Below are 12591 nucleotides of genomic sequence, written 5' to 3'. Positions count from 1 at the left end.
ATGAACCAGAGACAGGACATTATCAAAAGAATTTAATGTGGAGAAAACTACACCAGTTACATCATTTTTTTTACTTCACTGGGCATTTAATAGAAAATAAAAATGATACATACAGTAACCTAAAATATAATTATTTCAAATTGAATCCTCATCATTCCTGAATATGTAAACCTACTTGTGTTTTATTAATTTTTTTATGTTGTTTTGCTCATTGAAACTTTGGGAGAGCAAAATTGAAGTCGGTAAAACATTTTGAAAAACACTCCTGCCTTTCCAAACCCACAAAAAAAATAAAAATCAATATGCACAAATAAAATATTAATGCATCAGCCTTAAGGGAGAAGACAATATTCAGTTCTATTCCTTTATTGGCAAGACACATTTTGAAAGTCTGATTTAAATGGAAGCTGCCACATGTCACTGAAGCGAAATAGTGCTCACTGTAAAATACAAATCACACAATCTCAGTCTTGCAGATGAAGTGGCATCTGCTCTGTGATTCATAAAGCAACAATAACAAGTCAGTTAATAGTTTTATCAGACACCAGACTGTAAAACATCGAACCTAATCAAAACCCTTGCCCACCTCCACCCATCCACGTAACAAACACACAACAGTGTCATCAGCGTACAGTGTTAACTTAGTGGTAATTCCTTTGTGAGTACAGAACTTTTAAATTAAGTTTTAACAGAAGAAGAAACATTTGGAGAGAGTTGGACACGCTGTCTTTGATGTTTGTCTGCAACATCCCTCCTCTACAACTGCCACATCCAATGGAAAAGCTCAAAAAACATGTCCACCGCTCCCACCCAGCCCTACATCTGTCTTCAAAAACTGCATAAAAAATATCAAACACATTTTTAAATGCACAGATGCGTTACGCTAAGGGGAGTGAAATGTGCGTAATGCACTTCACAAGAACCTTCACACCTCCCTTTAAAACGAGCCCAACACCACCCATCTCTATATGGAAATACTGAATGCTGTCTTCATGCATGACTATGATATATTAAAGCTATCACATTGTTAACGTGTTGCAATCTGAGCTGCACATTGAGAAATACCAATCAAATGTGTTAACATGGCAATAAAGAATCTGAAGTGTCCACACAGCAAACCACACCGCTTAGTCCCAATGGTGTCGAGTGGCATAATCATAAAAAGAGAGTATGTTTTAACATTACGACACAAATTAAGAAGCATCTTCACACATTTCACATTACGTACAGAAAACACAATCAAGCACAGAAAAGCTGCCAGTCGTTCAGAGCGACAGAACTCTGCTGGGGGTCGTGGACAACGTATACATATGCTAGTGTGTAATTCGCAGGCTTAGACTCGTGGGTGTATATCTCCAATATTATTGGCATCACACAATCAGAATGTTTAAACTAAACTCATTTTCAAACATCACTGACAAGTTCATCGGTGTTCAGTGACCTTTATGAATTACAATGTTTGGAAACTTATGTTATTCTTATGACTTACAACAGTACCAATACCCTAAATGACACCAGATCTACTTTATCTTTTTAAATCCTAATCTCTTAAAATTGATTTTTGCATGATGCATTTTATTAAAAGAAGCATACATTGCAAGGTTTGATTTTGCACTACAAGATCAATCGGCGTCATCGGGCAATTACCTGAAACTTGTTTCTCCACTGATTTGATAAAGTTTGAAACAGTTTGTCAAATTGATTCTATCTTTTAAACTTCTGCACACTTTTACAGGAATAAATGCCTTAAAAAAAACAACACTCGAGGAATGGTTGCAGCCACTGTCGGGGTTGACGATAAGCTCATTTGTTAGGATACAAATGTTCAAAATGCGATATCATGACACACAAAGCCTGTTCAAAACTTTGAAGGTGGAAACCGAAACTTAGACCTCCATCCTCTATCCCCCCCCACATCTGTCGTACAGAGTCGGGACTCATTAAGCAAGCTGCTTGCTGTGTGAACACATAATTACAACAAACAATGCCATCAATACATCCTCATTGCCATGTTAAGAAGCCAGGGTATGAATGTAACCCATGGATTACCACCACGGAGCACAACATGTGTATTAAGTTCCGTTACAAACAATTAATTACTTTTGGCATTCCTCAGTGATCCCCCAGCTGGCACCGCAAAACAGATCCTCATTCAGTTTTGGCAGGTGATAAACAAAGCAAGATAGAGAAGCAAAAAATAATGAGTTTTAGCACGTACACGCATGCAAAACCATCAAGTGTTCACGCAGTCAAGCTGCTGCATCAAAGCAAAGCATATATTCAGAAGGTGTGATGGAAGTGGAAAGACTGGCCCGTCTCTCAGAACATTCACTTTCCCAAACACTTGCTTGTTTTACATTTTGACAAACCTCACGAGTGTGACACAATAAAATCCACAAAGGTACTTCTAGTAAGTTGTAAAAAATATTTCTTAGTAAGTATTAGTGTATAATACAGCTGTGATTCCATTGGCTTGATTTACATTGGGATTGCGTGTCAATGAGAGAACATGAACCCGCTGTAGGGAAGATGTTTTGTGCAGCATGTGTTCCTAAATTAAATTTGAATGCGTTTGGTTAAGGCTGTTTCTCTTTTGGGTAAAGTTTTGTACCACACACACACACCAGCGTCTTTTGGCTGGTGGTCGGCCAATATTAATACCAAATGTTTCTTTCAACAGCCTTTTATCACAGAGCCATGTTGACTGAGAGTCTGCCAAAAAACTATTTTCTTAATTTCCCATTTGTAAGAAAATATTCTAAAATGAGAGCAGATGGAAATCAATTGAATCTCGTCATTACAACTGAATTAAAGCTGGTGGGAAAACAGAGCTTCCATTCAGACTAATGGAGGAGAAACAGCGCTGAACGGAGGAAGTAAAAATAATGAAATGGCAGCGTAGTGAGGAAAATTTATGTACGACTTCTCTTTACAAAGAAAGGTAATTATTTAAGAGGCAGTGGTTTATCTGCTCTGAAGAACAAACTGAGGTTGCAAAACATGAATTGTGAACACGGAATTGGCCCAATAAAAATATTTTCATATTATCCTTTGCTGCCTTCTTTTTGATTATGATTTGAATGTGTTCAGGAGGTGACAGGCAGAGAATATACAGTACATCAAACCTGTTTCTCATGTATGTCCTTTGTACAATGATATGAAAAGCATTCCATGCATTTGTGGAGGCTGTCAAAACTTTAGGCGGGAAAAAAGAAAGAGAGGGAAGTAATGGCTTGAGACAAATCACAGTATACTGGAAAGAGTTTTGTTATGCAGTGGAGGACGCGTGTGTGCAGACACAGTAAGGGAAATGAATAAAGTGGCTGTGTAATTTTCACCCTCATACAAAAGCCAACAGCACATTGATGATTGCGAGTGGGGAAGATGGAACGGGGAAAGGGGAACAACAAGGTTATGCAAATGAGGATCAACACAAATCCAAAGTATGGATAGAACAAGGCACAGAATTTTCTGCAAATGGTTGAACTAAATCAAATTCGTACCAGCAGTTAGGGAGGTGTCGAATGGTGAAGCTCTCTACAGTGATTTCTGGCAACGTCTGGCGCACCCGTCCCACCCCCAACCCCCCCGCCCCCTCCTCAATTTACCGAAAGAAAAAACCCAAACCCTCCCACTTGTTCTCCTTTTTTGATTTTTGATTTTTTTTTTACACACAAAACATTCCATCTACATCTGCAGACTAGACTAAACAACGGCTTAAAACCAGGCCTTTCTTTAAAACCCCTTCTCTCTTCTACTGCTCGACCCCTCTACTCTCACTAACAGTGATCCTGAACACCCCCACCCCCCCCTCCCTCCCTCCCGCTCCCTCTGCCCGGCCCCAAAAACAGCTCGGTGTCCCAAAGAGGACACTGGAGTGAGGGGTCCTGTTTTGATTAGATGTAGTACTCTTTCTTTTCGTCCGAGTTGGTGTGGCCCCCCTCTGCGTTGATGATAGCCGTATCTGCAGTCCGCTGCGTCGTCCGCTCCTTTGGCTTCGTGTGTGAAGTAGGTACCTGAGGAGGAAGGGGAGGAAGGACAGTGTCACGGACTGGGTAATAACCTGCTGCGTAGATGATACAAAAGATTAAAATGTGCCTCTACATCCCACAGCACCTAATTATGTAAATCCTTCTCCATGTGGCGATTTACACAAACCTAACACCAGCAAGCTGTAATATTCAGATTATACATCATTTCCCCCTCCTTTCATTCAAATTGGCACATGAAAATCAGGGTTTTGAAATGATCTGGAGTGTGGGGAAGAGCATGGCTCACACCTTCAAATTAACCTTGTCAAGTTCAGAGGAGAAAAGAAAGGCGCCGGCGAGCTCCTTCAAACTTAATTTACAAGATTTATTCACATTCTATCACAGTGGAGGTTGATAACAAAGGCAATATTCCAGATCGGATGAGGAAGAGCACTTCACATGCAGAAGGAAAAGCACAGATGCCTGCTTGAATAGATGGAAACACGGTGTTCAGCGCTGCCGTATCCCAAGGATGGTGACCTGGGAGATGTACAAAAAACTAAACAATTCTTTTTATTCCTTTCAATGTTTTCTTTTTGTCCTCCTTATTTAAAATCATCTTTTTACGACGACAGGAAGAAGAAAAAGGCTTTGAATCCTGTTTTCCTGACACCATCCTGCACCTGATCCAGTCTGCGCTTGTGTTTAGTGTTTTGTTGAGTAATTATTACGGGACGTTTTCGACAGGTAGTTAAAAGTCGCCCTCAACATCCTGAAATCGTCGATGAATTGTTTCCCTCAGTGACCTCCCCCGGCTGCAGTCTCACGTCTGCACAGGTGTAGACACCAAATCTCTCTTTCATCTCTTCTCTATCAATATTGCTCTTTCATGAATATTCATATCTGACAACCCTCTGCACTTTAAAACAGCCTAAAACCGGCAGCATGCATGCCATTAGTCAAAGTGGCCTTCGTGTGATTTGTTCATTTGCATCTTATTGCTGTTATATTTAGAAAAAAACGGATTAAAAAGGAAAAATTGCCGTTATCTATCATTTCTATCAGTTATGAGAATATACCTGAAGGGATTTCAGTCAGTTTACAGGATAGGAGTTTAATTGTAAAGAATAAAGACGCGTCTTTAATATACTGTCAGAGGTCACTTTACGAGGAACACTTGTAAAATCTAATGCAACAACTCATACATTCTAACTTTAAGATAATAATGTTCATTTTTGAGGTTTTGGTGTTATTATTATATTGAGAGCACACCTCCACGACTGTCAACTTGTGAATTTGTTTGGTTGATAAATAATGACTTGTGTTGGTCGACTGTGTAGCCGTCATATAAACTGTAGATAATGAAACTTATAGAGTTTAACACACTGTTTCTCAGACATCTTTCAGATCTGAGTCCAGAATCACCATAACAGAAAAACATTCTTCTACACCTTTAATTTACCTCATATTACAGTATTTCCTCTATAAAGTGGTTCATGTATCCAAGCCAATTTCCTCCCGCATAAGAAATATCAAAGTGTGAAATTTGTTATAGATTCTAATTATTTCTGTGTTATGAGAGCAGCATACAAAATGCGTTATGCTATTCAGCAGGAGTGCATGTAATTTTACTCACCATCAGTAACCCGTAGCCTTAACAGCCGTCTTCCCATTATTTGTAAAGGATGTAAATAGAGGTTTTTACAGAAACAAAGTAAAGAGGCTACACCTGATAAACTTTATAGCCTGGATCAATTTGTGTTTTAGAGGCAAGCAGCATGCTGCTGAGAAATATAAAAATGATTAAAACTACGTTTAAAAAAAGCAAGACAACCACATTAGTTTTAGTGAATTCTGCTATAATATTCCTCTAAGTAGGCGATGTAGAACATATCTGCAAGTGTTTAGTGGCGTCTATGTTTTCTGCACGCTCACCGTTTCGCTCACTGAGTTTTGCACACAGCCTTCTCTGGTATTGCTTTATATTGCATGTACGTGGCATTAAAGTGTACGTACTGTACATAACATTAAAGTGCATATATATAGCATTAAAGTGCATGTACATGGCATTAAAGTGCATGTACATGGCATTAAAGTGCATGTACATGGCATTAAAGTGTACGTACTGTACATAACATTAAAGTGCATGCACATGGCATTAGGTGCAGCCTCCTCACACACAGAGGTTCAGTCATTATTGTTTCACAGTTCAGGAGCCTGGTTTGTTCGGAGGGATAGCACCGTGTGCCGTGCTGTGATGTTCTCAATTAATTGTCTTGTTTTGTTTCTTGCTTTTTATCCCCATTGTGGACAATAAAGTCTGCAGAGTGAGTGGGTTATTTTACTGCACTGTACATTCCTGTTTCAAAGTAATTTTTTACTGAAATGTACTGTTTTCCTCAACACAGAAACACCAAAGTCTCCCGGATGATCTAATGATGATATAGGGTTATGTTATAGACGTCAGTTTTAATCTACTTTTTCAACTCTCTAAAAAAGAAAAAAAGACATGATTGTTCAATTACTACAATGCCTGTCGGATACTGTTGTGCGTTGCAACTTTTCCTTGAAAACAAACTCATAATAAGGGAATGTGAATTAATTTAAGCAGATTCTGTCTTTTTAGTTCCTTGACTCTGTGTAAATAGGGACTGTTTGATTTATGAAGCCGTAATGTATTCTCCTGGCTTTTACTGGATATATTTATTTTCCAAACTCAGTTTGTAAATCCTGTCCCATGTTGTCCAAATAAAGGGGGAAGAGATTTATTTTCTCCCTTGAACGGAGCCAATGGTATCTTTATAACGCACCCACCCCAGGTTTTCTACAACTGCAGTAACATGGCTGCGATGTGCGGCGGGAAGGTGGTTTGTTATTGGCTGATTACACCAGTTTACTGTCGTCTGTTAATGTAGCCGAGTCCAGTGTTTACATGTTCAGCTACTGTCCAAAGTTGTACATACATATAATAATCTTGCACAATCCAGCTTTAGTTAGTAAAATAAACAAATGTGAAAGTCCTCCTTATAAAGCTGACATTATGGGTGCAGTACCTTTGTGTCTTGCAAAATAGCGCCCCAAGACAATGAGTAGACAGAGCATGGCGAAGACGACCACGGCCACCACTCCTCCGATCACTGCATGGTCCACCGCTCTGGGTGCTCCCTCTCCAGCTCGGGAATCTGGTAACAAAAGGACAAAGCAAGTCAGTGTGGACAGACAACAGCACTGAGGGATGCACCGCGTCCTCACTGGGATGTCTGACGGTTAAATGTGAGAGACATGTAGATTAGACTTTGAATGGAGCTGCAGTTGCACCTGCATCCACAGAGCTGCCTTACATTTCACTCATGAACATGAACAGTGTCTGTAATGGACACACATGGTTAAATTGATCCCAATGTAATGATGTGCAAGAGTCAAATCTAATGTTTCCAAACGTATCCGCACCAAACCATCCCTGAACCTCAACATAACCGTTTTAGACTTCATAGCATGTAACTAAACATAACGGTTTGCATTGACGTGTGGTTTAGTGCAGTGGTCCCCAACCACCGGTCCGTGGGCACAGAAAGATTTTGAAAGGTTTTATTTAGAAAAATCGCCGGATACATCCGTCTGTGCGTCTGTGTCTCGTGACACATGTCGAGACGCTCGTCTGTCACGTGATACTTTACTTCAAACATTAAGCCCACAAGCAACAATGAGAAAACAAACGTCTTTAAAGAGCTTTGAAAAGGGAAAAGACCCAATGAGGAGACATTTAAAAGACGATATCAGGAGTCACTTAAAATACGTGTTTATCTCTCCAGGTGATTCTCATGCGCCGTTCTGCAGAATACACAGGCTCGCACATGAGGCAACGAAGCCTTCAGAACGCCGGCGATGAAAGACAAGCTGTGGGAGTTGTTTTAAAGAAAACAACATGAACAAGAAGAACATAAAGAATGACTGATGGTCACCACATCAACACATGCGAGTGCACGGAGAGCGTCATACTTAGTGACTCACCGTGTCGCTAAGAGAAGAAACCTTTTACTGTTGGTGCAGAAGTTATCCCTCTGTATTGGACCGGCTCGGTAGAGACACGAGCTCAGGGCTCCCACTAATTCAGTGTAATGCTGAGTTGTTTATGCACTTTACATTTGTTTTTATGCCGGCCGTATCGTTTTGTTTCATATTTATTCCCCCCCCGGTCCGCGAACATATTGTTTTACATGAAACCGGTCCATGGCATAAAAAAGGTTGGGGACCGCTGGTTTAGTGGACTGGACTGTACTGGTTGTTAAAATAATACAGGTGTGCAACATGTCGTCTTTTGATATTATTTGTTTCCAACTGCCTGCGACATTTTAACAATGTGCGCTGCGTAAATGTGCGCTGCGTAAATGTGCGCTGCGGTTCTCATGGACTTTTCTGCCACAATATGTGTGTTCAGCACGTGATCTACGAACGCAGCAGCTCATTACGCAGTCAGCTCCTGGAACTGCCCTCCAGACGCTCTCTGAAGGAGAGCTCATTACTATTACTCATAAAATTATGATATAATCTTACCTTGTTAATTAATAATAGCGTCATTTCTTTATATCTGTATCTAATAATCAGTTTTGAGGTATATATATATAAGGTGCAGCACAGGGGTCATGGCTAGTTTGCATGTTCTCCCCGAGCCTGCATGCGTTGGTTTAAGTGACCATCAGTGTGAATGCACTCCACCCGTCTGCATTTAAAACATGCTTCCTCCTCCTCTATAATCTTCCTTGTGGCTTGTAAATCCCATCTGTTTACGCCTCCTGTTCCACCGCAGAGAACTTTCCCCACAAAAAAACTGTCGCAAGTGACCTCAAGTAAATTAGGGGAAAACATAATCCGACCACATCTTCTTAACATGTCTCCTCTTTTATATTTGTGCCGTCCTCCTTTAAATGAGGAGACACTAAACGTGTGACTCCACTCACATGTCAGAGCAGAATGCTTCACATCTGGGTTAATCTTTAGTAAATCTAGGCTTAAGTGTCTTAAAGCTGCGTTCACATGATAGGAAATGTTCAGTGTTCACCGTGAGGTAGGGCGCCTGTGATTGGCCCTTCACAGCTCAAAGGAGGAACACATTTCTCCATCAGCACGCTGTGGCGTGTGTAATAAAGTGAGTGGGAAGGGTGGAGGTGTCGGAGAGAAGATGACGTACGTGGCTAAGAGTTGCATTAAGATGTGACCTGGAATTAATTCAGCGTTCACAGCACTACTAAAGCTTATTAAGATGGCATTACACCACATGCTTAACCTTCACGTCTGAGAGAATGCCTTTTTTTAAAGACAAGAAAATAGGGAGAAAAGGTAAAGTCTGCGCCCTGAACAACAGTCAGCTCTTAGCAATCAGTTCACGTGGAGGAAACCATCGGCCCCCACCCTCCATTCGCTGTAGTAACTCTGTAAAACCCCATCCACACGCTTCTCCAGCAGAGTTCTACACTCAAGGGATTTGTTGAGTGAGCTCCAGGAGAAAGAAGCAGCAGGCCACAATTTATTAACGAATAACAGAAACAGAGCGAGAAACATCTTGGATAACATCAGCTCCCGCCCACCTCTACACTCCTGCTACCACAAGCTGCAGGAATACAAGAGAGGTGAGGGAGGCAGAGCAGTGCTACCTGTCAAACCCAACAAAACATTACCTGATACATCTAATAGGTTATTTTGACTTCAGATTTTCTTTTTTAGTCCTGGGCAGATTCAATTAAACTGAGCAGGAATCCCTCTGACATCCAATTCGCTCTTGTCAGGCTGCTAAAGCTGTGCTTTAACACACTTTCCTATTACGATGTTAATGTGGACTTTGGCTCTGGGGGAATCGGGGGAGCGTGTGCTTGGTGTGTGTGCGCTGTGGTCAGGGTGCTGGGGGTAGCTGGGACGGTTGCAGAAGTCCTGGTTATCTATATCAAACGCTGGTGGTTCACATTTATATATGAGGGAGGGGAGAAGAGAACTTCAAAGTCTCCACAGCGGCTCCTTAAGTCCATTACATATTATATGTTGCCTTATTCCATAATAAGCTCGGTAAACAAGGTCGCCCCTGTAGAGCCGCACCATTAATGGGGCGAGAGTGGATCGGTGGTGCTAGAGGAAAGGATCTGTGGTCACCAAACACTTGCTCTTATTCTGAAGGAGCATAAATACAGCAAACTGCATGAAATCGCTTTTTGGCCCGAGGTTGCTTAAAGAAATCCTCGAGTCTGACAGCTTGTTCCAGCTTTTCATTGAAGTTGCATGATGCTTACTCTGAGAGGCTTACTCAAACCCATTTTAAACCCATTTCACCAAAATTCATCTTGACATTTTTGCCATCTCTGGAAACTCGAGGATCTCCACTCGAATATAAAATATTCAGCGGGTTTGAGGAGCTGGATCCTTGAAACACCCGGCAAGGTGCCATGTTTCTCCAGAAGACACGAGGACGGAGAGAGACAAAGAAGATAAAAAAAAAGGGTTGAAGATAATCCACGGAAATCATCTTCTGGGGACCAAGAATACTGTATAGCTACCTGCGCAGTGAAGCAGCGTCAGAACAAACCATAGATCCCACGGTGGGCGCAGAGTGGAAATTGTCATTTAAATGATAATTCTGGTCTGATAGAAACTCTAATAACATCAACTCGAATGCTGAGATCTGAGAACCAATTCTGAGAAATAATCCTCGAGCTTCACTGTCAGGTACTATTTGTAATTATTCTTTATTTAATCCAGTTATTTAAACTGCTTCCCTCTTTGAATATAGTTTCTGAATCTGAAATGTGGGTGTTAATGAATGACAGTGTGTGCATATGCATCGTCTTTGACCTCTCATTTTGCATCACAAGTAATAATCTGCACGTCAGAAACTTGTGGTATAACATGATAAAAACAAAAACTAAACAAATCTTTTCTGCTCGCGTGCAAACACCTCCTGCGCTCTATAAAGCAAACAAAAAGAATTCATATTCAGCGTCGTCACGAGAGGATTTTTCATGTTGTGTGTTACTGTTTCCTAAAGTAGATTTAGCTCTGGCGTGTGTTTTCATAACTGGCAGCCTCTCTTGAATAATCTGTTCTCCTCCTCCTCCAACAAAGTGGATTTGATTTTATAAATATTTATTAAATAAATAAACGTATGAATCAATCATTACAGACTCTTTCCCAACATCAAAGTCAGCTAAGCTTGTTTGCTGGATCTTGACCTTTGCAGGTCAGTTCTGCTGAGTTCTTCCTGGAATGACAAAGCCAACAATTTGTGTCATAATCAAAGAAGAAAGTAAAAGAGGGTTGTCTGGCCCCCATGTTCAAAGAGCCCTGTTTGTAAGCCGGCTGACAGCTGAGCATGTGCTGTCAGCTTCTGGAAGCACTCAGTCCCAACGATCCCATATAAAGCAATTTGCATGTCATATCAGTGTGTATCACTTATGAGCAATTACTATCACCCAGTGAAATACACTATGTCTGTGTTATTATCTCCCGGAGCGATCACATTCAAGGCAACTTTAGTTTTTTTTGCTTGTCCTTAAAATCACTTCTGTTGCAGATATAACAATCTGCAAGTGGTTATAAAAATTACAAAACAAGAGTTAAAGTAAATGTTTTCATGCGGAGTCTGAACTCATGATGATATCACAAAATGTTTGAAAGAGCTGCGTGGCCGTTCATTTACATTGTAACCCTCAGAAATATAAACGCTTTTCAAAATAAAACCCCATGTACACGCACACAACCACGCAGCTCAATCTGCCTTTGAAATATGACTGAATTATAAATGATTATTCACGAATTGGCTTCAAACAAGGCGTCCACAGGGCTAAACAAAGCGTGCAGAAGTCCCTCAAGAGTGGTCATTTTGTCACGGTGAGGAACGCCCACTTAAGTGGCGACGTGGAGTATCTCATTTTCATAGGACATGTTGACAGAGGCCTGATTTGAGACAGAGGAGATCTCCTAATTGGATCTTCTAATCTACTAATTAAGCATTAGTGATTTCACTGGTGTGCCCGCGCTGCCTGCAGATAGAAGGGCAATCAGGAATACAGCAGCTATGTGGGTGGGGTGTCATAAGAGCACATTGGCTTGTCAAGATCCACTTCCATTGCCCACAACACTCTCGGTTAAAGAGTGAATGTAATTAAAGTCCCAATGAACCTATTCATTGAACCTATTTAAAAATGTCAGTTAAGTCTTTTGCCTCTCGGGTAGCGCTCTACACTGCTTACATACTGAGCGACTCGGCCGGAGATTTATTGAGTCTTTCTCAAAAAATAAAAGTCAAAAAGTGTTTCATTTAAAAAAAGAAAAGACAGCAGCGCCGTTAAAAACAGAGTAGCTAAAGGGTCACATACAGTTGAAAATGAAATATTAGAATCAATGTCATAAAGTTTGGACTTCTGCAGCGAGTTGAGAGACATTTCTTTTTCTTTACCAGCCGGATCACTGATCTGAAGAAGAGAGTGATTTAACCCTTGTGCTGTCTTCACAGCCTGTAGAATGACACGCCTCCACTAAACCTCTTAAATAAAGCAGCGTCCTTGAATGTTCAACCCAAAAATTGAATTAACCTTGAATGAAACCTGTAATTAACCAAATGTCTTTATAAAAACAC

General features: G+C 40.7%; 1 protein-coding gene across 1 annotated transcript in view; it reads right to left on the bottom strand.

The window, feature by feature from the left end:
• Positions 1-3896: 3896 nt before the first annotated feature.
• The window catches only part of cadm1a (cell adhesion molecule 1a), a 310203-nt gene continuing 301508 nt past the window's right edge, over positions 3897-12591 (bottom strand). Inside the window, 3 exon segments of the mRNA XM_029448212.1 lie at positions 3897-3968; positions 3970-4016; positions 7025-7153. Coding sequence (XP_029304072.1) covers positions 3897-3968; positions 3970-4016; positions 7025-7153 — 248 coding nt within the window.

This window comes from Cottoperca gobio, chromosome 14 (genome assembly GCF_900634415.1).
Source record: "Cottoperca gobio chromosome 14, fCotGob3.1, whole genome shotgun sequence".
Classification (NCBI taxonomy): Eukaryota; Metazoa; Chordata; class Actinopteri; order Perciformes; family Bovichtidae; genus Cottoperca; species Cottoperca gobio.
Note: the sequence above shows the minus strand (reverse complement) of the source record. Positions and strands in the feature narration are given on the sequence as shown.